Source organism: Podarcis melisellensis (assembly GCF_964234715.1).
Source record: "Podarcis melisellensis genome assembly, chromosome: 6".
In the NCBI taxonomy this organism is placed as follows: domain Eukaryota; kingdom Metazoa; phylum Chordata; class Lepidosauria; order Squamata; family Lacertidae; genus Podarcis; species Podarcis melisellensis.
Window position 1 is genome coordinate 98946854 of NC_138538.1, and position 26491 is coordinate 98973344.

At 43.8% G+C, this 26491-nt stretch overlaps 1 protein-coding gene across 4 annotated transcripts; it reads left to right on the forward strand.

The window, feature by feature from the left end:
- The first annotated feature begins 23 nt into the window (after window positions 1–23).
- TMCO1 (transmembrane and coiled-coil domains 1) lies at window positions 24–24728 on the forward strand. Of its 4 annotated transcripts, none has more exons than XM_081915164.1 (7): window positions 24–542; window positions 1958–2035; window positions 2700–2759; window positions 3679–3725; window positions 14945–15012; window positions 18389–18533; window positions 24306–24728. In XM_081915164.1, exons 1-7 carry the CDS (start codon window positions 131–133, stop codon window positions 24402–24404), a joined length of 909 nt encoding a protein of 302 aa, XP_081771290.1. In that variant the 5' UTR covers window positions 24–130; the 3' UTR covers window positions 24405–24728. The 4 variants fall into 4 exon arrangements, with proteins under 4 accessions (XP_081771290.1, XP_081771291.1, XP_081771292.1 ...); XM_081915167.1 differs by having other exon boundaries at window positions 409–567; XM_081915165.1 differs by lacking the exon at window positions 18389–18533.
- The last annotated feature ends 1763 nt before the right edge of the window (window positions 24729–26491 follow it).

Genomic DNA, 26491 nt, shown 5'->3' on the forward strand with positions numbered 1-26491 from the left:
GTGTACAGGTCCCCGGGGCGGCCTGGCTGCTCTTTCGTGTCCCTCGGCCGCATCGGGTGCAGCCCGCGCGCCAAGAGAGTCATGCGTCGGCGAAAGAGGCGGCAGCTCCCGCCCCGGGAGACGCGCGTCTATGGGCGCCTCAGAAACGGCCTTTCTCCTCGCGCCTCACCGCTGCCCGCCGGCCGCGGCGAGGGGAGGCGGGAGATGGGAGGGCGGGCCAATCAAGTCCCGGCACCGCGGGGGGAAGCTGAGAGAGAGGCCGCGACCGTCCAGGCCGCTGATTGGGGGAAGGCCCCCTCCGTCCCTCCCCCGCGTCCTGGCAGGGAAGCTTGCGATTGGCCGAGCGAGAGCCGCGTTCTCTGCGCTGTCGAGACCGAGGACAGGCTCGACTAACCGCCGGGAGGGACGCAGAGGCCAGCGAGGCCGGGAGCAGAGCGGCGCGTGTCTCGAGAGCGCCTCGCGGATTTCCGGTTGGGCCCAACTTCCGGCCGCCCAAGATGAGCACCATGTTCGCCGACACCGTCCTCATCGTCTTCATCTCGGTGTGCACGGCGCTGCTGGCCGAGGGTGAGGGGAGCCCCGGGCCGGGAGAGGGCGGGCGGGGTGGGCTCGCGGGTGGCTTCTCCGGGCGAGAAGCGTCTGCTCGAGCCTCCCTGGGAGAGACCAGCCGGCAGCCGTGGGGCGGCAGAGGCAGCGGAGCTCTCCCCATTCTGTAGGGATAGACAAAGGGATCCACCTAAATTTCCTCGTCGTTCTGAAAGGCACAGGAATCTCGCCGCCCCACCTCGGCAACAGCCTCGCAACATGCTTTGAATTCCTCAAGTTCGAATTTCCAAATCCTGCCAGGGAGGGAGCTGAGTTGCACATGAGCAGGGGGGCAGCTGCATCAAGGAAATCAAGAAAAATACTTAACCAACTTAACCTTCAGGAGTGGATTAAGCCATCCTAGTATATACTAATTGTGACTTCATTCTAGATCCTTATGTAGCCAAACCAATGAATGCCAGTTTGCGCCGGGGGGGGGGAGAGTTGTGGACTGTCCTTGAATTCTTTGTCTGTACAGTGGTACCCTGGCTCTCAAACACCTTGGTACGCAAACAACTTGGAACCCAAACACTGCAAACCTGGAAATAAGTGTTCTGGGTGTTACGCTGAGGTCTGTTTGTGCTATTTATATTGCGTTTTTGTGGCTCTTTTTTGTGACTGTGTGGAACCCAGTTCAGCTACAGTTTGATGGACTATGTGACTGCAGTACATTATTGCTTTCATTTTATGGATTATTAGTCTCGTTAGATAGTAAAATTTATGTTAAATTGCTGTTTTAGTGGTTGTTTTTAAAAAGTTTTGCATTATTTTCCATGGGAACGTGTGCCTTGGTTTTGGAACGGACCTCTGGAACGGGTTAAGTTTGAGAACCAAGGTACCACTGTACTGCAGCTACTGTTGCACTAGCACCTGCAATGGTTACAATGGTGTCTTGCCATTCTGTAACTTGGGTGCAGGGAATGAAGAGACATGTGTACATGGCAGTGGTGTACAGGAGCAGTGGTGATGTTGATGCTTGCAGTCCAACTTAAAATCCCAGTCTGTTATTTTCAGATGCTCCTACTCATGCACCAAAGCCTGTTTTAAAGCACCATCAATATCTCAAAGTTCATGTGCTCACAAGACCTACCATGATGGGCAATGGGCTTCATCTCTCTTGGAAAGTGACATCAATTGCTAGGGGCTCCCACCTCTGACTTTGTGAATGATGGTTGAGTCATGCATGCTGTCACTGGGCTGGTGGAATCAGTTTGGGAATAGCTTGTAACTCATGGTACTGCAGTTGTAGGAAGGAGACCGTAAGCTACTAGGGCTCAAGTTACTGGGTTTGGAAGTCCTGTGGCAGCCATGCTGAGCGCTTTGTAGATACATCGGTTATTCTGTTTCCTGATTATTGTGCTATTTTTTTCAGGCATAACATGGGTGCTAGTTTATAGAACAGACAAGTACAAGCGGCTGAAAGCAGAAGTGGAGAAGCAGAGTAAAAAATGTAAGTTCAAATGCATGGTGGAGCTTGTCTTGTCCATCAACACTCCAATTCTGGGCAATATTTCTTTAAATTGAGCTTAACTGCTTTATCTTGAAATAAATGGATCCCTCATCATGGATTTGTCTGTAAACCACCCAGAGAATGCAGTTATATGGCTGATAAATAAATAGTCATGGGCTGTGTATTAATGTGAAACACTTCATGAGCTTTTGTGGCCTAGTGTCTGCTCCATCAGATCCATGATGTATTATTTTAAATAGGCATAGAGATAAAACTTTTAAAAGGGAGTAAATGTGAGCAGGAAGCTCAGCAAAGTTGGTGTTTTTAAAAAAAGAAAAATTAGTATTTTGTGCTTCATAAAGCTTATGTTACAATATGAACTCCATTCTGGAGGCTTTCACTTCTGGACACTTACAGCACCATGTCTGCTCAGAAGTAAGACCCATTAATTTCAACGCAGCTAAACCAGTATAGAATTGAAGCCTTATAATAATATAATTTAGGCAAAAATAAGCATTTCACCATTATTAATTACTTTTCAGCTCTAGCTTGCCATACCCATTGGTCTGATTTTTGTTATAGAGATTTCTATGAGGCCTGAGGGTCAATGGGAAGAGGAACCGTTTTCTTTATGAAAAAACTCACTGTGTTGTTTTATCTGCAGTAGAAAAGAAAAAGGAAACTATTACAGAATCAGCTGGCCGACAGCAGAAAAAGAAAATAGGTAACATTGGGGGCTACATGGTTTGTCATGTTTCAGTGTTCAGAGTGGGTAGGCCTGGGGACAGATCTGGCCCAATTGCCTTCTCAATCTGGCCCGCAGATGGTCCGGGAATCAGCGTGTTTTTACATGAGTAGAATGTGTCCTTTTATTTAAAATGCATCTCTGGGTTATTTGTGGGGCCTGCCTGGTGTTTTTATATGAGTAGAATGTGTACTTTTATTTAAAATGCATCTCTGGGGCATAGGAATTAGTTCATATATTTTTTTCAAAATATAGTCCGGCCCCTTCTGAAAAAGTTTGCTGACCCCTAGTTCAGACAGTTTCATGAAGGAGTGAGGGAAGTGGTTTTCACACACACTCTGTTGAAAAAAATCAAGTTCCTTCTGTAAATCATGCAGTATGAGATCAGCTCTTAAACTGTGCTTCCTGAAAACTTGTTATTATTTCTATTTATTTATTTATTTATTTAATCAATCAATCAAGAACATGTAATTCATTACATTACTCATTAGATAGTAAAATGCATGTTAAATTGCTGTTTTAGGGGTTGTTTTTCATCATCTGGAACGGATTAATCCGTTTTCCATTACTTTCTATGGGAAAGCATGCCTTGGCTTAAGAACGCTTTGTTTAAGAATGGACTTCCGGAGTGGATTAAGTTTGTAAACCAAGGTACCACTGTACTGTATACAGTTTTGCATTTGTATTGAGAAACGCTCTTGAGCTTCCATGGGGAGGAACAGGATTGCTACTATCTGTATTGAATGTCAGAGCACCTGAAGTGGGTTGGTGACCTTTACATGCCTCAGACTTTCAGTATGCCTTTTTCTTGCTGTTTTCCTGCTGTAGGTCCCTTACAACCTTATTGGGAGCAAGTTCTTGACTTTGTGACCTGCAGTCATTTGTTTCTCTTTTTCAGAGAGGCAGGAGGAGAAGTTGAAGAACAACAACAGGGATCTGTCAATGGTGAGGAAACAGAGCAAAGTGAACCTTTATTGTAAATCCCTTTGGGAAAGTGATTCCTAAATGAAGAAAGTAATAATAAGGAGTAGGAACTGGGGCAGCTTTTCAGAAAAGCAGTGTGTTTAACCTGCAGACATTACAACTAGGAATTGAGACCAAATTCCACTATCTCTGTGGGATGCAACACTTAAGAAATAGATGATCGGTAGAAGTGAACTGAAGTGATGATGAGTTTATATGAAAACTAGGCAACAGCTACCATAAAGAAAAAGAAAAAAAATCAACAGCTACCATCAACTAATGCAACATTTCACTTTTCCATTACTAATGCCTGTGAAGTATTGTCTGTCAGCCAACTCCACCTGCTTGATGTTCTTGGATTCTGTGCCCAGTTGGCACCCCCCCTTGGCCACTTGCTGTGCAATTTACCTCTTCTGCTACATTATCTGCTATTGCAGATGCTATTGAAAAAACATTACTTATTACTTATAGTTCCTAGTGTTCAGTTTGTTTTTATGCTTTTATTCAAGATATTAACAAAATATTAAATTGACCAAAAGATTATATAATGTTAGTACAAAATGTCAATTAAAACCCAGTTTTAATTGCATACATTATGTATACATTATGTAATTGCATGCATTAATTAAACAACACTGTTATGTTATATAAGGTAAAGGGACCCCTGACCATTAGGTCCAGTCGTGACCGACTCTGGGGTTGCAGCGCTCATCTTGCTTTAATGGCCGAGGGAGCTGGCGTACAGCTTCCGGGTCATGTGGCCAGCGTGACTAAGCTGCTTCTGGCGAACCAGAGCAGTGCATGGGAACGCCGTTTACCTTCTTGCCGGAGCGGTACCTATTTATCTACTTTCACTTTGACGTGCTTTCGAACTGCTAGGTTAGCAGGAGCAGTGACTGAGCAACGGGGGTTCACCCCGTTGCGGGGATTCGAACCGCCAACCTTCTGATAGGCAAGTCCTAGGCTCTGTGGTTTAACCCACAGCGCCACCCGTGTCCCATGTTATGTTATATAAAAAGGTAAAGGTAGCCCTGCCCGTACAGGCCAGTCATGTCCGACTCTAGGGTTGCGTACTCATCTCGCTCTAGAGGCCGTGAGCCGGCGCCGTCCGAAGACACTTCCGGGTCACGTGGCCAGCATGACGAAGCTGCAGCTGGCGAGCCAGCACCAGCGCAGCACACGGAAACACCGTTTACCTTCCCGCTATAAAGCGGTCCCGATTTATCTACTTGCACTTAAGAGGGCTTTTGAACTGCTAGGTGGGCAGGAGCTGGGACCGAACGACGGGAGCTCACCCCGCCGCGGGGATTCAAACCGCCGACCATACGATCGGCAAGTCCTAGGCACTGAGGTTTTACCCACAGTGCCACCCGCGCCCCTGCGCCCATAACACCCGTTATGTTATATAGTTAACATCTAATACAACTAATATCTAGCTGTGATTTCTGCATTGCAGGGAGTTGGACTGGATAAATCTTGTTACAGATAGGTGTTGGTCTGCCATAGTCAAAACAAAACAAAAATATTCCTTCCAGGAGCACCTTAAAGACCAACTAAGTTAGTTCTTGGTATGAGCTTTCGTGTGCATGCACACGTGTATCTGAAGAAGTGTGCATGCACACGAAAGCTCATACCAAGAACTAACTTAGTTGGTCTTTAAGGTGCTACTGGAAGGAATATTTTTGTTTTGTTTTGGATAAATCTTGGCATCCTTAACCTATTATTCAGTGTACCCATACCAGTACTGATGTATCTATACCAGTTCTGGGGGAATAATTGAAGGTTTTAATGTTTCCTATACATTTCTTTATACCTTCCCTAATTTGTATGACATAAGCAAGTTTCAGAACTTTAAATAAGGATCAACACTCATGTGATTGGAATGCTTGGTTTTTGTGCAGACAACAATGGAAGGTATTTTTGAGATCTGGCAGAGAATCCTAGGATGACCTTTATATATATATATATATATATATATATATATATATATATATATATATATATATAAAAAAGAAATGTTTATTAAAGTTTTCCAAAAATATAAATACAAAAATGCATGAAAAAAGAAAAAAGAAGATTAAAAATACAACATACAAAATACAAAAAGAGAATAAGAAAAAATTAAAAAACAAATCCGTTTTTCATAACTTTAAACTCATTTACTTGTTTCTTTTACCTCCTCACACCTCCCCTTCTTGTATTCCCATTTACAAATTCAAATCAGCAAATCCTTACCCTCTTTCATTTATCTTAACTCTATATTATCTCATTTTATAACTCTAAATTTTCATCCATTATCAATTCATTTTTGCATATTCTTATTAACTTTGTTGCTAATGCCACTCATTTTCAATCCAACATCATTTTAACATTCATTAATTTTACAGTGTTTCTGCAGATAGTCTTTAAATTTCTTCTAATCTTCTTCCACCAACTCTTCTCCCAGGTCTCAGATTCTGCCAGTCATTTCCGCCAATTCCATATAGTCCATCACCTTCATTTGTCACTCTTCCAGGGTGGGTAGATCTTGTGTCCTCCAATACTTTGCAATAAGTATTCTGGCTGCTGTTGTTGCATACATAAAGAAAGTTCTGTCCTTCTTTGGCACCAATTGGCCGACTATGCCCAGGAGAAAGGCCTCTGGTTTCTTCAGAAAGGTATATTTAAATACCAGAAAGCCTTAATCTTTGGGCACATCCACCAAAGGTGAAAGAATGTACCTTCATTCTCTTTACATTTCCAACATTTGTTATCGGGCAAATGATATATTTTTGCAAGCTTGACTGGTGTCATGTACCACCTATATATCATTTTCATAATAATAATAATAATATTTTTTTTTTATACCCCGCCCTCCCCAGCCAAGGCCGGGCTCAGAGCGGCTTACAAGCAATAATAAAAACAAGATGAATGATTTATGACCAATGTCTTGTGCCCATTTAATCATAGCAGATTTAACCGTTTCATCCTGCGTATTCCATTTTAATAGCAAGCTATACATTCTTGAATGTATCTTAGTTTTGGGATCTAACAGTTCTGTTTCCAGTTTTGATTTTTCCACCTGGGAGCCAATTTTTTTGTCCAAATTATAGGCCTCTCTTATTTGATAATAATGTAGCCAGTCTCGCACTTTATCTTTTAATTTCTCAAAACTCTGCAATTTCAATTTGTCTCCATCTTGTTCCAATATTTCCCAATATTTCGGCCATTTGGCCTCCATATTGAGCTTTTTCTGAGCCTTTGCTTCCATTGGTGACAACCACCTTGGGGTTTTATTTTCCAATAAGTCTTTGTATCTTATCCAGACATTAAACAATGCTTTCCTGACAATATGGTTTTTAAATGCTTTGTGTGCTTTAACCTTGTCGTACCACAAATATGCATGCCACCCAAAAACATTATTGAAACCTTCTAAGTCCAAAATGTCTGTGTTCTCAAGAAGCAGCCAGTCTTTCAACCAGCAGAATGCTGCTGATTCATAGTAAAGTTTAAGGTCTGGCAGGGCAAATCCACCTCTTTCCTTTGCGTCAGTTAGTATTTTAAATTTTATTCTGGGCTTCTTGCCCTGCCAGACAAATCTAGAAATATCTTTCTGCCACTTCTTGAAACAGTCCATCTTGTCCAAAATTTGCAATGACTGAAACAGAAATAACATTTTTGGCAATACATTCAACTTTATAGCTGCAATTCGACCCAGCAAGGAAAGCTTCAAATTTGACCATATTTCCAAATCTTTTTTCACTTCTGTCCAACATTTCTCATAGTTATCTTTAAATAAATTTATATTCTTAGCAGTCATATTAACCCCCAAATATTTTACTTTCTTAACTAATGTTAAACCTGTCTCCTTCTGAAACCTCTCTTTTTCAATCGGTGTAAAATTTTTCTCAAGCACTTTAGTTTTTGACTTGTTCAGCTTGAATCCTGCCACCTGACCAAATTCTTGAATCAATTCTAATACTCTTTTCGTACTAGATTCTGGCTCCTGTAACGTCAAAACTAGGTCATCTGCAAAAGCTTTCAATTTATATTGTTTGGCTCCTTTAATCAGACGGTTCCTTCTAATCATATTCAGCAAAACCTCCAGGACCGAAATAAAAAGCAATGGGGAAATTGGGCAGCCTTGTCGTGTCCCTTTCTCTATCTTAAATTCCTCTGTCATCACATTATTGACTATTAACTTAGCCTTTTGTTCTGAGTAAATTGCACTTATACCATTTTCAAACCCTTGGCCCACCCCCATTCCCTGAAGATTTTTCTTCATAAAATTCCAAGAAATATTATCAAAGGCTTTTTCCGCATCTATGAAAATTAAAACTGCTTTGGTATTGATGTTCACTTGCAGCTTCTCCAAAATGTTAATTATATTCCTCGTGTTGTCAGACAAGTGTCTGCCTGGGAGAAAGCCAGCTTGGTCAATATGTATCTCTTCAACTAATACCTTTTTTAATCTGTTAGCCAAAATATCAGCAAAAATTTTGTAATCCACATTGAGCAGGGATATGGGGCGGTGGTTCTTAAGTTGTGTCTTTTCAGACTCAGTTTTTGGTATAAGTGTAATATAAGCTTCCTTCCACGACTCTGGCGCCTTTTCCCCCTCCAAAATTTCATTACAAACCTCCTTTAGTGGCTGAATTAACCAGTCTTTCAAAGACCTATAGTATTTTGAGGTTAGTCCATCCTGCCCTGGAGATTTACCCAGCTGCATATTCTGAATGGCACCTTCTACCTCCTGTTCTGTAATTTTGTGGTTCAACATTATCTTGTTTTCTTGAGAGATTTTTTGTAATCCATTTGTTCTTAAAAATTGGTCTATATCAGTCTCTTTCTGTGGCCCTTGTGTTCAAAATATCTCTGGAAGCACTTTCTAATCTCCAATGGATTCTGCATGTTCTTTCCTTCCACATCCAGGTTTGTAATAATGTTTAATTTCTGTCTTTTTTTCCATCTGCCAAGCTAGCAGTTTCCCGCATTTATTGGCCGATTCAAATGCCTTTTGTCTCATCTGCTTAATTTTCCATTCTACTTCCTGATTTATCATTTTCATATATTGTACTTGATATAGCTTTATTTCTCTCAGAATCTCTTGTGACTTAGGTTTCGCTCTTAATTTCTTCTCTCCTTCTTTTATTTTTTCCAAAATTTTATCTTTTTTCTCATTTTGAATTCTCTTTTTTATTGCATTCTGTTGAATCAGAAACCCTCTTTGCTTTCATCCCAGATTACTCTTTTTTCAACCGTGGTATTCAAGTTTATCTCAAAATAATCTCTCAATATTTTGGGGGCCTTCTTGGTAACCTCTTGATCTCTAAATAAGGTGTCATTCATCCTCCATCTGAAGGAACCGGTTGATGTTAGTTTCATCTCCATCTTCACTGCATTATGGTCAGAGCAAGTTTTTGGGCAAATTTCCACTTTTTGTGTCTTAGGTGCCAGTCCTCTAGTTATGCATATTTGGTCAATTCTTGTCCATGTCATTTTGGCTTCAGAGAAGAATGTTCCCTCTCTTCCGAGGGGGTTCTTAGTTCTCCAGATGTCAATTAAGTCCATATTGTCAGTCAATTCAAAAAAAGTTTTTGGTAGTCTGCCATCTTTAGTTACAGCTGTCTCTGCGACTTGTCCATATTTGTAGATACCACTCCGTTCATATCTCCCATCATAATAATGTTGTAATCCATATAGTCTAACAATGTCTCATGCAATTTCTTAAAGAATTCAGATTTCTCCTCATTTGGTGCATAGACTCCTACAATCAAAAATTTTCCTCCTTGTGATTGAATTTCAATTGCCACAATTCTTCCTTGTTCATCTTTAAAAACAAATTTCGGTGATAGGCTCTCTTTAGCATAAATGACGACTCCCCTCTTTTTAACCTTGTCTGATGAAATAAACTCTTGGCCCAATCTTTTATTAATCAGTACTTTCCTATGTAGCCTAGTCACATGTGTTTCCTGTAAACAAATTAAGTCCAATTGTTCCTTTTTCAATAAATGAAAGACTTTCTTCCTCTTCTCCGGGGAGTTAAATCCATGAATGTTCCAACTTAATAATTGCAGAGACATGGCATAGTTATTCTATTTTCCTCCAACTGCTCCCAAAAGTTCTTCTTCTTCTGACGGTGGTATTGCTTTTCCTAGTTTGTCCAATCCCAAAGGTGTTGGTACTATGTCTAGTGCTCCTGGTTTTAAAGCTCTTAGCTCTTCTAGAACTTCTTTTTGTAGGTCTTCTTCGTGGTCTCTCAAAAATTTTTCCTTGTCACTAATCTTATTTTGAACTTTTTCCCTTTAAAGGTAAAAGATAGCCCCTGGGGGAATTCCCATCTAAAAACAATTCTGTTTCTTCTCAGTAGGGCCACCAGATCTCTGTAGTTGGTTCTAAGATCCAATAGATGTTTCGGAATATCCTTAAAAATCTTCACTCTTGAATCGTTGATTTCCAAAGTCTTCTGGAAGTGCGCACTCAGTATTTTATCTCTCTCTTCTTTCGTTCGGAGGGTAACCAAACAGTCTCTCACCCTGTTTTTTCTCTCTCCTTTTCCAAGTCTATCTTTTTATGAATATTTATTAGCATTTTCTATAATAAAACAAAAACAAAAGTAAACAAAAAAATTACAAAAATACAAAACTTAAAAACAATTAAAAACACATAAAATTTCAATTGCTTATTTTCTTTTAACTTATTTCTCAGACCTCCTCGCACCTTCCCTTCTTGTATTCCAATTCAAATTATTAGCTCAGCAAATCCTTATTACCGTATTTTTCGCACCATAGGACGCAGTTTTTCCGTCTTAAAAACTAAGGGGAAAAGTCTGTGCGTCCTATGGAGCGAATGCAGGGGGGGAGGCAAGCAGGAAAAGCCCCCAAGAGCCACACACAAGCTTCGCGCGGCACTTGCAGGCTTTTCCCCAGGAGGGAGAAGGGACTGACGCGGCCAGTCAGTCCCTTCTCCCTCCTCTAGAAAAGCCTTGCGCAATCTCTACAGTCGTGGGAGGCTGTGCAAGGCTAAAGAGGAAGCCCGGGCAGCGAGCGCGATCCATCCCGCTCGCTGCCCGGGCTTCCTCTTTAACTGTGCGCGCCTCTCCAGCCGTGGGAGGCTGTGCAAGGCTAAAGAGGAAGCCCGGGCAGCGAGCGCGATCCATCCCGCTCGCTGCCCGGGCTTCCTCTTTAACCGTGCGCGCCTCTCCCGCCGTGGGAGGCTGTGCAAGGCTAAAGAGGAAGCCGGGGCAGCGAGCGCGATCCATCCCGCTCGCTGCCCGGGCTTCCTCTTTAACTGTGCGCGCCTCTCCAGCCGTGGGAGGCTGTGCAAGGCTAAAGAGGAAGCCCGGGCAGCGAGCGCGATCCATCCCGCTCGCTGCCCGGGCTTCCTCTTTAACCGTGCGCGCCTCTCCCGCCGTGGGAGGCTGTGCAAGGCTAAAGAGGAAGCCGGGGCAGCGAGCGCGATCCATCCCGCTCGCTGCCCGGGCTTCCTCTTTAACCGTGCGCGCCTCTCCAGCCGTGGGAGGCTGTGCAAGGCTAAAGAGGAAGCCCGGGCAGCGAGCGCGATCCATCCCGCTCGCTGCCCGGGCTTCCTCTTTAACCGTGCGCGCCTCTCCCGCCGTGGGAGGCTGTGCAAGGCTAAAGAGGAAGCCCGGGCAGCGAGCGCGATCCATCCCGCTCGCTGCCCGGGCTTCCTCTTTAACCGTGCGCGCCTCTCCCGCCGTGGGAGGCTGTGCAAGGCTAAAGAGGAAGCCGGGGCAGCGAGCGCGATCCATCCCGCTCGCTGCCCGGGCTTCCTCTTTAACCGTGCGCGCCTCTCCAGCCGTGGGAGGCTGTGCAAGGCTAAAGAGGAAGCCCGGGCAGCGAGCGCGATCCATCCCGCTCGCTGCCCGGGCTTCCTCTTTAACCGTGCGCGCCTCTCCAGCCGTGGGAGGCTGTGCAAGGCTAAAGAGGAAGCCCGGGCAGCGAGCGCGATCCATCCCGCTCGCTGCCCGGGCTTCCTCTTTAACCGTGCGCGCCTCTCCAGCCGTGGGAGGCTGTGCAAGGCTAAAGAGGAAGCCCGGGCAGCGAGCGCGATCCATCCCGCTCGCTGCCCGGGCTTCCTCTTTAACCGTGCGCGCCTCTCCAGCCGTGGGAGGCTGTGCAAGGCTAAAGAGGAAGCCCGGGCAGCGAGCGCGATCCATCCCACTCGCTGCCCGGGCTTCCTCTTTTGCCTAGCAGCCTCTCCAACAGCCTCTCCAGCTGCACAAGGCTAAAGAAGCCAACTTTTTAAAAATCTCTCTATCTCTACCTCTTTTTCTTTTTTCGTCCTTTCTCCACCCCCTTATTTTCCTCTGGATCAGTGTTTTTATCTAGATTAACGTTTTAGTTTGGGGGGGGAATATTATAAAAAAGGAAACTTTGCAGCTTTTATTTTAGTATACAATAAAAACAGATTAAACAAAACACAAGAGAAGGAACTAGCATAGAAGAAGAAGAGAAAAGGGAAAGAGGGAGGATACAAAGCCATTTACCAGTGGTAGAGCTTAACCCTTGCCTCACCTGGGAGCTTCTCTGGGCAGGAATTCCCTCGGCTTAAGTGGGGTGGGGGAAGAGTGGCAGGTAGGGGGGTACCTACCTAGACAGTGAAGCCACATGTCTCTCCAATGAAAATTGGGAGTGGGCATTGTGTGAAGTGGCTGTGGATCTCCTGCCGCAGAAGTGTAGGACTGCATAGAGTTGGGAGGGCCACCCGAGGGTCATCTAGCCCAGCCCCCTCACAATGTAGGAATCACAGCTAAAGAACAGATGGTCCCCCAACCGCTGCTTAAAAGCCTCCAGTGGTGGAGACCCCCAACAACTTCCGAGGTCACAGAATTGCAGGGTTGGAAGGGAACCCCAGGAGTCATCTAGTCCAGCCCCGGTGGACAGCGGGCACGATCCATCCCATTGTGCAAGGCTAAAGATGCTGCTCAAGGCTAAAGAGGAAGTGCGCAGCCTGTCCGTTGCTCTTTGGGGCTGGGGGGGGGGATAATATTTTTTCCCTTGATTTCCCCCTCTAAAAATTAGGTGCGTCCTGTGGTCCGGTGCGTCCAATAGAGCGAAAAATACGGTACTTATTTCTCAACTTTAACTTAATAATTTATTTTAACATATTATTATTTTGCTTTTTCTCTTTCATTCATTTCCTCAATTTATTTTTGCTTGTGCTAAAATCTTCCCCCTGTGTCACAGGAGGGCAGGGAACAGATGATCTACGTTGCTGGGAAACTGCGCTGGGCTGCTGCACTCTAGCCTTGCCCGATCTTGTTGTCCTATCAGTCAACACACTTTTGTCTGTGAATCAAGGTCAATCCCACGGTCAGATCTTACCGTGGAAAATCCCCAGAGTCAAGAATGGAAAAATCCCGCAGCTGGGTGTGCAATTTCAATGTTCCTCTAGGGGGACACTGTAACAGTCATTGAAGTTACAATAAAGAGTCTTTTCCAACTTTCCAAAGTCCCACTCCAGAAAGCAAGCAACAGTTTCAAATCCAGAGAAGACCTTCAACATGTATCTCCTTTGCAGAGTTAACCATTAAGAAGTTACAATATCTATAAATAGTGCGACTCTCCGTGCCACAACTAGGATGACCTTTATAGACTTGCTGAACCACCCCACCCCTGGAACACCTCTAAATAGTTGCATATGGTGACCATGGATTGCTTGGGGAAGTAAGGTGTTCTGTAGGTTGTAGTGACGTTTGACACTTGAATTGTACTTGGGCAACTAGTGAAGGATAGCTTATTTGAAACTCCTTAAGTGGCTTGTAATGTTTTGGTTCCCATTTGCTAACTGTAGGGTTAAGGCAGGCAGCGGTACAATACCTGTGCAACTACATGATGCATTTAATTGTATGTCATGAGTCCTGACATCCGTGCCCCAGGTGGAGGAGGATACGCCAAACGATGAGCAGTCTACAGTAAAGCACATCTCCCACCACCACCACCCCTGCCCCCAGTCCTTCCTCTGTGGAATGGGAGACTGATGCTAGTTGGTAAACAGTGGGCTCTTGGCAGGAAGAAGGGGCAGGTTACAGGGTGCAGTGGTTCAAAGACTGGGATTGGGAAACCAGTGCATGTCAGTCCCAGCAGCATATTAAGACGGGACACACCTCTTATGAAGGAAGAAAAACTTCTCATTGAGACCTAGTAAGCAATCATGTTCTGAGCATGGGCCAACAAAATGGCCCAGTCTCATGAATGCCAAGGCCACAGATGGAAAAGGTCAGCTCAACATTTCCTATTAAGTGTGAGCTTCAGGATAAAAGATGCTAACTCATAATAAAAAAGAGGAGGGAAGATGCATAAAATGAGGCCATTACTTGTTTTTTTTAGAGTCAGCATCACTGATAGGTTAGGAGGCAAGCTATTGGCGACCTTCACTGCTGACCTGAGCCCTTAAAATAGAAATAGGGATGGCTGTTTTGAATGGAGCCAACCATAGTTACGACAATTTAACGAGTGCTAATACTGTGTTAGTTTTGCCAGCCAGTTAAGTTTTTAAAATCTACTTTGCTTCACTTAGACTGAGAGCAAGTTGGCATCTGGAAGTCAAGTGCTAGTACAGAGGTCAGCAACCTAAGGCCCATGGGCCGGAAGCAGCCCATGAGGGTTGCTTAACCAGCCCAAAAGCCGCCCCCAAACCGAGCTGCCCACTTGGTGAGTCCCCACGCACTGCTCTAAACCGGCACAGCACAGCGCAGAGACTCTCTTCCGTGGTTCTGGAAATCACTTCCACACATGCCCAGACACCAGAAATAGTGTCTGCGCATGTCCACAGCACTGGAAATCGCTTCTGCGCAGGCGCAATTTTCTGCGTCTTGGCGTGTGCAGAAGCAATTTCTGGCACTGCGGACATGCGCAGTTGCGATTTCTGGCATTGCGCTGCGCTGGTCCAGCCCACAGAGGATCTCCGCGGGAGTGATCCGGCCCATGCCCGGTAAGCCTTGCCGACCCCTGTGCTACTACGTTTCCTGGTCTAACCTTCTATAGCCTTTAGCTGAGGACTCCATAAACATCCATTGGCCTCACCACGGTTGACTATTTAGTGGCTCCAGATAATGCATATGCACATCTCAGTTGATTCATCAGTTTTTGTGGGAGGAGACACTCAGTGGCGATAGTCACTTCTCCAATTTTTCCTCTCCATTGAATCTGCATTTGCCAGACACTAATATGGGTCCTCAATTGTTCTTTTGACTGCAGGTTCGCATGAAGTCCATGTTTGCAATTGGTTTTTGTTTCACTGCTCTGATGGGAATGTTCAATTCCATGTAAGTGGTTACCACTCTTCTTTTCTTTAAGAACTGTTCACAATGCTCTATGTTCTCTTCTTCTTTCAGGGTACAGTGAGCTCACAACTTATGTCGGGGCTACAGTAAGCACCCAGTGCCAAAACTGTATATAGCCAAAACACATTGGGTGATATGGCAGGTGGGATTGCCAGAGTTTATTTCCCACCCACCCCCTTTGTAATTTTTTATTTTTTTGCCATGCGCATAAAGCTGAATATGCTCAAGTTAAATGCGCATAAGTTGGAAGTATACTGTATATGTTTTCCCTAGCTCACTGTGCCTTCCTGGGAACTGCATGGAATTAGCATAAAAGGAAACAGTGTTGGTGCAGACGTGGTTGCAGCTGTGCAATAGCCATTCTTGCAAGCGGTTGATGTCAACTGTGTGTGAGTGTGTGTGGAGGAATTTATATATAAAGGGGGGTGGAAAGAAGAGGATAGGAAGCTTAATTTCCTCTGCAGAGGAGAGTGGGTGTGACCCAAGTCTATCTAGCCATACAGCTCTGGTCCTTAACCCCTTCATTCACTAACTAGCAGGCATGCATAGTTATATTTGACTGCCATCTCCCACAAACTGAGTTCTGTATGTGTGACATAGGACCTGTGGAAGATCACAGAGCTATTTTCATGATTGCAGGGGAAAGTTGCAGTTTTCCAAATAATGGAAGTAGCCACTGTGACTTCCCATTAATTCCCATGTCATACAGTCATAAGCTGTCTGTCTGCACTGGCTCTTGAATTTCAGCTCAGACTCCAGCAAGATTTTTGGTCAAACATATGCATCTCTCTGTTTGCAGTGAACTTCAATCTTCTACTTTTATCCCAAATATTCAGTGTTACAGTTCTAGCAGAAATTAGCTGAGAGCTCCTCACACTAGCAATATGGATTCTCATTGGTAATGTTGGTATCTTTTCATAGTAGAAAAGGTGCTTTTCAATTCTCATTTATCTCCCCAGCATTTCTGTGAGATGAGCTAGGCTGAGATCAAGTAATCTGGTCAGGCTACTCAGTGAGCTTTATTAAGAAAGACCTTGACTTTGAGATGCTGGACTAGATTTTGGTCTGTTCCAGCAGGGTATTTCTTGCATTATATTAAAAGTGAGTTTTTGTAAGAACTCCCAAAGTGACTTAGTCATATTCATTTTGATAATTAGATTAAATTCCTACATTCATCTTTCTTCCCTAACAATGTAAAAGGCATGGGGCCCATACCCTGTAGCACTTCCTGATATTTTTTCTTTTAGCTGTGTCCAGAAAAGAAGACAGGAACCACGTAGAATATCACAACAATGTCAGAGGGAGATAAACATCTGTTCCTATCTGTTCTGCCAAAAATTCCTTTGCTCTCCAGTTGGCACGTACTGGAAGTGCAGCTCCTTGTATTGTTAACTCTGCAGGAAGAAACACTCATTTAAGAGTTTACAGTACCAGAAGCACCTGCTGAAAATGAGAGAGAGCTTCATATAGCAATGCACTATAGGACATGCAGTTGGAAACTAGTTAGCCCGATGCCTAGAGTCCACCATCTACATTTGTCCCCACAGTAACCTTGGTTAAGGAGCATTATGCACTTCTCTCCCTGCCAGGAGCTTAAAATGCACAAGTTTCTTTTCTCCTCTGTATAAGTAGAGCCTGGAAGAAACTTCGTTCCCCTTTGGAAACTCATTAAATGTTTTCAAAACCCAGTTTGGTTAATTGATTTCTGAGAAGTTTGTCCCTTATTTTGCATGCTGTTGCTCTCCTTCTGTTAAAGGATCTGAACACTGAGTGACTATATTGAACCTGAGCGATCTGAGCTCAGCTCCAAAACACAGTCTTCAATCTGTAAAAAAGTTGTACAGCCTTCAATCTGTATACCTCAGAGGGTTGGGGCTCTGAAGTAAACAAAAGGGTTTTTCTTTATCTCTGTACACCTAAAGAAATTGTGGTTGCTCTAATCAGGAGAGGACTAATCTGCTTTGAACCAAATACTATATATAGTTAAATTTGGCGTTTTCACCTGGGAGCTACAAATTTCCTGTAGTCCTTGTAGTATTCCAGTGGCTTAAGGTTCCTGGTGGCACACTCTTCACAATCGGATTGTTTCTGGGTAAGTTTTACTACAGTCAAAGCTCGGTTCCCGAACGGCTCTGTTTTGGAACATTTCAGCTCCCAAACGCTGAATACCCAGAAGTAAATGCTCCGGTTTTCGAATGTTTTTCAGAAACCGAATGGCTTCTGGGGAGTTTTTTTCTTTTTTCTCCATTGACTTTGCCAGCTGCCCCTTGATCCTCGGTTGTCAGAACGTTTCAGAAGTTGAGCGGTCTTCTAGAACAGATTATGTTAGACAACCGAGGTTTGACTGTACCAGCATGTGTTTACAGACTTACAGTGGTACCTCGGGTTACATACGCTTCAGGTTACAGACTCTGCTAACCCCGAAATAGTACCTCGGGTTAAGAACTTTGCTTCAGGATGAGAAGAGAAATCGTGCTCCAGCAGCGTGGCAGCAGCAGGAGGCCCCATCAGCTAAAGTGGTGCTTCAGGTTAAGAAGAGTTTCAGGTTAAGAACAGACCTCCGGAATGAATTAAGTACAGTGGTGCCCCGCAAGACGAATGCCTCGCAAGACGGAAAACCCGCTAGACAAAAGGGTTTTCCGTTTTGGAGGTGCTTTGCAAAACGAATTTCCTATGGGCTTGCTTAGCAAGACGAAAATGTCTTGTGAGTTCCTGCGGGTTTTTTTCCTCCCCCCCCTTTTCCCCAAGCCGCTAAGCCGCTTAACAGCTGATCCGCTAAGCCGCTTATCAGCTGATCCGCTAAGCCGCTTAACAGCTGATCCGCTAAGCCGCTTATCAGCTGATCCGCTAAACCGCTAATGGGCTTGCTTCGCAAGACGAAAAAACCGCAAGACGAAGAGACTCGCGGAACGGATTCTTTTCGTCTTGCGAGGCACCACTGTACTTAACCCGAGGTACCACTGTATTCCATACTTTGGCACAAACAGCTCTAAGATCAAACTGTCAGTTCAGTTCAGCAGCTCTTACAATACCAGAATATGTCAGTCGGAAACCGTGTCCAGGTGGAAGTCACTGAAATGTCTGGGGAAATCCAGACGTATGGCAACCCATGTTGGAAGTCTAGATTTTGGTGAATTTCCAAAAGCTCAATGACTTTGCGCCCGCCCCCCCCCCCAAAGAAACAACTTTTGTGTCTCGGTTTTCACTTTTTTGAAATATGGCAATCCTCTTCATGCTATGCATTGAATGTTACACTGTTTGGCTTAAGTGCTCCATCTGCTGCCTTGTTTGTAGAATGTGAGTCTGGACCACAGACAACTTGTACTGATAACCAAGTACATCTGTATGCTTTTCCCAGATTTGATGGCCGAGTAGTTGCCAAGCTCCCCTTTGTGCCACTTTCCTACATCCAGGGTTTGTCCCATCGTAATCTTCTGGGTGAGGATTATACAGATTGTTCCTTCATCTTCCTCTACATTCTCTGCACTATGTCTATTCGGCAGGTAAGTGCTACTCTGTGGAGGGTTGCCTTATTCAGAAACTTTGTTGGGAACACCGTGTTTCACATTTTATTACTTTTATCATAATTGATAGAGAGGGCTGGCACAACTACAATGCTGTGATATAAAGATGCAGCCGTAGCCGCCTTCTCTTCCTCCTTTCTCCTAACCTTCCACCATTTTGATACTCATTCATATGAGCTTGATATTTTCTCTTGGGCTTATTAAATAACCACTCATTCAGGGGGGCACATGTATCAAATAAGAATTGTCTCCAGATTATTGTAAATGAGAGAGCGCTGCTCTCCCTTATTTTTGGAGGCCACAAATGACTAGCGTAAGTATTTTTGTTTTGACTGTGTTTGTAAGCATATCTGAAGTCTCGTATTATAATAATGGTATTTCATGTCCATGTCCTCAGTATCCTTGCCTTTGTACTTCCTATTTTAAAAACAGCCAAATTCAACTCAGAAATTGGCAGGACATGCTTAGCAGTTACAGACTCATATAAGAGCAAGTGATCTTTTACGTAAACTAAGTTCTTAGTGCTGAAAACAAACCAGCAGCCATTGCAGCTGTTTAAACGGAAGAGTAACATGGCCCCAATAACTAGCTCTGGTTAACAGGTGCCTCATTCTGCATGGGCTAAAGTTTCACATGCACCACAGAGGCCATCCCATTAGACATTGCAATACAGTAACCCCACAAAATATGCTGGGGCTACATTCTGGGGAAAGCAACAAAAGCCAAAATCGCATGTAGTCAAAACACAGTAAGTGCAAGGGTGGGTGGGACGGCCAGTCTTTTTTCCCTGGACTCCCACCCCCTTTTTTGTTTTTTGTAGAAGCAGATAAAGCTGAATGCACGCAAATTAAATGTGTGTACATTAATGTATAAACATTATAATATATTGTTTGGAATCCGTTGATGAGTGGAAGTACATTAGAGAGACATTGCAGTATTGCAGAACTGTTGATTGGAAGAGGGTAGCAGAGATTTAACACTTTCACACTTCGGGGAGGAATGTTTGAGGCCATTGCACTGGTGATCTCCAGGAGATGTGAATAGCTTAGGTCTCAATTGATTTGCCCTTGGATGTTTTGATGTTGAGGAAATGTTTTGAGCCTTGGCTGGGACACTGCTCACTCCTGACTTGAGCTTGAGGTTGCCTGAAATATCTCCCTGCAGTAAGCAACTTCCTCTGTGCTGTTTCCATGTCCCCTTGGCACGTCAATCCTGCCTTGGAGTTCTTCCTGCTTCCTGCTGAGGGTGTGAAGTGCTGCATGGATTGTTTTTCAAGGACCCTTAAGTGGCTGGGAAAGTTGACCAGCATCTGGACTGGGTGTGAAGATGTACATCCTGTCCCTTGTTTGTTCTTCCTCTGCTGACTCCATGTGACAATTTGGCTGATTAAAATGCCTCAAGGCAGATTGTTCCCATTTCCTCTTCCATAACTGAGTTGCCTCTGTTAGCATGGATTAATTTATAGAACCTTAAAGACTAACCAGTTTTATTACAACATAAATATTCATGGACTAGAGACCATTCATCAAATGCATACAGGGTGAGATGCTCTATTGTCGGGCGGGGGGGGGGGTCATACAGATACATATGCAGACATACCGTGTAAATGGGGGTTGGGAGAATTTAAAGTTGGAGTTGAATGGAGCACAAAAGTATAGTCAGAGATAATTCAATTAGAGCTTAACCATAGGCAAAACTATCGTTCACAACAGGAGTGGTGGGCAATGCTGATATGATTGTGTCAAGTGGTAGCATGATTAGATCTTAAGTTTATGCTAAAGCAGCACAGTGATGTGTCCCAGAAGCAGTTATTGGTAATAGAGTAGTTTTAGCATTGCTGAGAAAATTCAAACACGTAGTGGGACAAGAAATGGAGTGTTTTGCTTTGTATGTGTGTGAATCACTCTGTGCTCCCTCCACTTTGATCTGTGTTTGGGGTTCCATGTCACTCTGTATAAAACAGAGCTCTCGATCCCTGTTCACCATAATGTAGAATCTAAAAACTGCTGTGAATTTTGGTCAAAATGAATGAAATTTGCTGTTGGGTTGAAATAACGACAGACAGGTAGCGTGCGTCATCTGGGAGGCACCTCAATCAATTCTCGAGTCTCTTTTATAGAATATTACAGCATTGCCACGTATGTGCTTATTGCTGATTGGTTAACACAAGTACAAAGCAAAGGTTACATATAGGCATTAATCACCAATAGATTAAAGGCTGGGAAAGGGAACACTGAATTGGACAGTCATGAAAACCTCCTTATTAAACTTTTACTAGTGATTGATATAGCATTCATCCGTAGATGTGGTCAACTATGCATTAAGAACGGGTCAAGTACAATGTTTTCCTAAACTCAATGTGAACTGAACATTCTAAGGTGGTGAGTGAATGTCTTAGTATTAGAATGGTTTGTGCAGCATTATGTACAGAAGCGAAGCTTAGGAGCAAGACTTCCCATCAGGCCACAGTCATGTGCAAGACTTCCCATCAGGCCACAGTCATGTGTAGAATCATGGCATCCCATCAATTTGCTATCCCCAAAGTGGATTAAACATGCCCAATTGCAGACGGGACTTTTGTGGCAGAAGTAAAAAGGATTCACTCTCCTCCATAATTTATTTTAATTTTATCTCAACTGGTCTATCACCCTCCCATTGGGTGGAGGTACAGCTCCCATTGGAGGTTTGGGAGCGTGTCATCACAACCCTGGATTTGCATAACGTCAGGTTGAAATTGGGGAGCAAAGACAAGGCTGGTTGCGCAACAGCTGTGGCATGGAGCCAGGAAGGAGAAACAGAGAGAGGATAGAAGTAGTTGTTTTAAACAACAGCAGAAGTTTGAGCGAAGTTGGTATAGGGGATCACTGAGAGGAAAATGGTGGTTTTAAACCTCAGCAGAGGTTTGAGTAGAGTAGGGGTGAAGTAGTTGGTGGTTTTTATGTTGATCTTTTCTGTGAACCACCCTGAGATCTCCAGGTATAGAGCGGTACAGTGGTACCTCGCAAGACGAATGCCTCGGAAGACAAAAAACTCGCAAGACAAAAGAGTTTTTCGTTCTTTGAGTTGCTTCGCAAGACGATTTCCCCTACGAGCTTGCTTCGCAAGACGAAACGTCTTACGAGTTTGTTTCCTTTTTCTTAAAACCGTTAATACCAGGGTGCATCCGTGCTTCGCAAGACGAAAAATCCGCAAGACGAAGAAACTCGCAGAACGAATTAATTTCGTCTTGCGAGGTACCCCTGTATATAAATTCAATCAATCAATAAGAAGGGGAAAGTGGTGATTTCAAATAATGGCAGAGGTTAGAGAGCAGGGGGTGGGGGGGGGAAGTGGCAGTTTGAAGGAAGGACTGAGTACAGTTTGGAAAGGTTCTGTTGTGTTACGTGTTTTGGTGTTAGCTTCTGTGTTGTGATCTCTGCTGTTTCTCCTTGTTACAGCTGGGTGGGGGGCGCTATTTGAGGGGGGAAAGTCCACCAGTGTAGGTCCATCCCTGGTTTACTCAAACTTCTGCTGTTGATTAAAATAGCCCCATTTTTCCTTTCAGCATCTCTCCTTTCTTGCTGCACTGTTCTCTCTTCTGTTTCTCAGCTGCCTTGTGCACAAGAATGCAGAGCCCTCAAATATCCCATTGCACCTTCATACAATGTGTGTCACTCCTGGTTCCCTGTGTTGTCTTCAACATGAAGGTCCAGGTTCAGTGTAGTAATTTTGTTTTTTTTATAAAAATTTTTATTAAGATTTTTTACAGATACATATTTAACAAACAAAATAGGTTTCATAACATCTTTTCATTCTATTGCGGACTCCCTCACGTCTCCCGCTTCCACTCTCATCATTAAAAACGAATTTTTCCAAGCAAATTATCATCTTGTTTATACTCTTAAGTGCAATGTTTAGGTTAAACTCAAATAAAAAATTATAATTTTAATGGTAGACAGTTATTTCTGCTCTGGCTTCCTTGTTAGAATTCAACCAAATTACAATACTTTTGTAAATAAATCTTAAATTTCTTCCAGTCTTCTTCAACCCTCTCCTCTCCCAGGTCGCGGATTCTGCCAGTCATCTCGGCCAGTTGCATATAGTCCATCAGCTGCATCTGCCATTCTTCCAGTGTTGGTAGATCTTGGGTTTTCCAGCTCTTAGCAATAAGTATCCTTGCCGCCGTTGTAGCGTACATAAAAAATGTTCTATCCTTCTTTAACACGTTCTGGCCGACCATGCCCAGAAGGAAGGCCTCTGGTTTCTTGGTGAAGGTATACTTAAATACCTTTTTTAACTCATTATATATCATTTCCCAAAAGGCCTTCACTTTAGGGCAGGTCCACCAGAGGTGAAAGAATGTTCCTTCATTTTCCTTACATTTCCAACATTTGTTATCAGACGAATGGTGTATTTTAGCCAATTTCACTGGGGTCATGTACCATCTATATATCATTTTCATTACATTTTCCTTCAGAGCATTACATGCTGTGAAGTTCAGCCCGGTAGTCCATAACCTTTCCCAGTCCTCAAACATAATGTTGTGCCCAATATCCTGGGCCCACTTTATCATAGCCGATTTAACCAATTCGTCTTGTGTGTTCCATTTCAGCAGCAAGTTATACATTTTTGAAAGTACCTTGGTCTTAGGTTCTAGCAGTTCTGTCTCCAGTTTCGATTTCTCCACCTGGAATCCTAACTTTTTATCAATCTTAAACACTTCCTTAATCTGAGCATAGTGTAACCAGTCTCGCACTTTATCTTTCATTTCAGTGTAGTAATTTTGAACATACATTTAATCTGCAAGCAAACACTGCTGTGTGGGCAATGTCTAACTGAGCAAACTTAAAGATTGGGGGTGCACAAAGAGGGCCGCAGAATATGAGAGAGGATAACGGTCTGGGAGCAAGAGAGTTGAGAAGAGTGAGGAGGGGGGAAGGGGAAAGGGAAAGGTGAAAAATGGGGTGCAATAAAGGAAGAGGTAGGCATGGGAATGGGGACAAAGATGAAAGCCAAGGGACGAAAGAAAGGGTCTGCAGAATCAGATGGGGGTGGCAGCTTCATAACTGGATGAAAGGTGTAAAGGGTGCTTTGTACTGTAGTTGCAATTGGTGGGAGGGGACAGGTGCAAGAGGTTCCCCATGGAGGTGTCCTGTGTGCAAGGGGAGGAGGCAGCTGCGTAGACTTGGAAGCAAAGCAGGGCTGCAGAATAGAAGAGAAAAGTGGCTTCGAAATAGGGTTGGGGAAAGGGGAATGAGGTTTTCAACCAGTACGAGGTTCTAGGGGTTTAATGTGTATTGGAGGGTCAGAGCCTCCCAGTTTCATATTTTGAAAGTGGGGGTTTGTCTCTTGCTCTTTCTTACAATTAAAAGGTGCATTTTTTGTGTGCATTTTTTAAAACTTGCAACTTTACACCAGCCTTTCCAGTGCTAGACTTGCACACCTCTTGATAGGCCTGGCAATGTAAGGCTGTATAGAATGCTCCTTGCAGAGTTTGGAAGAACTCTGGTTTTGTTTGTTTCTTTGCTTGCAGTAAAATACAGTTTTCTAAAAACTTTAATTTTTTTTAGTTGGTGAAAACCAATGCTGTGCTCTTCAGTGCTCTGTGGGCAAAGCATAGAGCTAATCCATATAGAAGAGTACAAATACAACAAGGCTTTGTTCCGACTATGCTGAGAAGACCCCTAAATCACCCCAGTTGGGCCCTAAACAATGCACACCCTTGCACGAAAGCAAACCAATGTGAGTTTGTGTTTTTCTCCTGTTTGCCAGAATATTCAGAAGCTGTTGGGTTTGGCTCCTTCTCGAGCTGCCACCAAGCAAGCTGGAGGATTCCTTGGCCCCCCACCTCAATCTGGGAAGTTCTCCTGAAATAAGAGTTGCATCTCACTAGTCGAAACATCCTGACTTTACAAGAAACTCTGGATTGCACAGAAGACTTTCTGAACATGTTGCCTATGTAACTATCATACCTTTGTTTTGCAAAGAGATCAGCACTAAAGCACATCTTTGGGCTAGATCTTGTACTTACTACTCTGAGGCAGTGGAGAAATATATTAGTGTATATTAGTGGAATTAAATGGGATGCTGTTTGATGAGAAAAGTGTGACTTAGAAGTAAGCAGCAGTAGTATTCTTTCTTGTGTAATAACCTTTACCTTTACCAAAGTGAAAATAAAACAAAAATTGTTTTGTCTCTGTGCTTCCAGTTCATATAGTTCACATCAGACACTATTCTGAGGGAGGCTTTTATTCCACAAACTCCCGACAGCTGCAGAACGGCAGCACTGGTTTGTTTCAGCCACTGGCTTCCCCTGGATGTTTTTCGATTGCAGTTGGTTAAGATTAGCATTGTATATAAGCGATGTCAAGAGACAGCTGAGGGAGGTTTGGCTTGCTGCTGAGTCAAATGGCGGCTTGATTTCAAGTCTCCGGCAGTCTTCTCCATCTGTAGTGCTGCTCCAAAAGTTTTACAACTACCTCAAGATGGGTCATTTCCCAGACACACATTTTCTTCATGTCTCCTGTCTTGCTGATGCAGTTTTCCTGTATAACAGCTTTCATTGCATCCCATACGGTCGCAGTTCTGATTCCTTCTGTGTTGGTTCCAAATACGACTTCCATTCTTCCCCAATCCACTTGACCACCAGGTGGTGCTGCAACATCATGGGAGGGAACTGATGAGGCCAGGTGCCCGCTTGCATGATTCAGCAGAAGACAAACGGACAAAATCAATATGACTGTATAGCTGGTGGGGATGAGGCTAGAAACAAAAGTTGGGTGAAGCAAGTGCCATGCACCAGTGAAGTATTGGCTTGTGTTTTCATTTTAGAAGTTATGGAGCCCTTGCTATCCATGTGACCATCAGAAATCACATTTTAATCACCTAACACGGGTGGCGCTTGGGACGCGGGTGGCGCTATGGGTTAAACCCCAGAGCCTAGGGCTTTGCTGATTAGAAGGTCGGCGGTTCGAATCCCCGCGACGGGGTGATCTCCCGTTGCTCGGTCCCTGCTCCTGCCAAACTAGCAGGAACAGTTCGAAAGCACGTCAAAGTGCAAGTAGATAAATAGGTACCGCTCCAGCGGGAAGGTAAACGGCGTTTTCGTGCGCTGCTCTGGTTCGCCAGAAGCGGTTTAGTCATGCTGGCCACATGACCTGGAAGCTGTATGCCAGCTTCCTCGGCCAATAAAGCGAGATGAGCGCCGCAACCCCAGAGTCGGCCATGACTGGACCTAATGGTCAGGGGTCCCTTTACCCTTAACATGACAACACCTTCTTGAAAAGACATCAGAGTTTGAAGGGTTCTTTTTAGAAAGGGAGTTTGCCCCTCACTGGGTCAGTAAACAGAAGCTAGAGTTACAGTAGTTAATCTCCCTTTTGCCAAAAAAAGATCTGCCAGCAGCATCATGTAAAACATCTTAAACTGCCCCAAATTCAATTAATTTGAAATAAGGGGTGCTTTAGGGGCCTGGAGAGGAGAGGAGAACAGTGCATCATAGCCTTGCAAACACAGAACTTTATTAGGATACTTTAAAACACAGTATTAAATGATTTGGAAATAGTAACAAATCTTATTGCTGTGAAACTGCGCAGCGTAAAATAGGAAAAAGCATTGTGCACCTTCAATCTCAGAGCAGTATGGACTGCCATAACAAAGTATAAGTTAACTTCCTATAGAAGAGCTACTAATAACCAGCCCATAACAATGAGCTTTATCGCACTTCTCAAGATAAGATACAACTGTACAATAGGTTTTTATTATTGTAATAACTTGTGTGCAAACATTTCTTTTTATTCATTTTTGGTATGCATTAATATAATTGCTAAAAAATACATTTAGAAGAGCACCGGGTTTAGGTTGCAGTTACCTGGGAGTGGGTCTCATGAGGGGTAAAGAACTGCGCTGCCTAGATTCTCCCTATTGAGACAGCAGAAAGCGCGCACGACGCAGTTTGG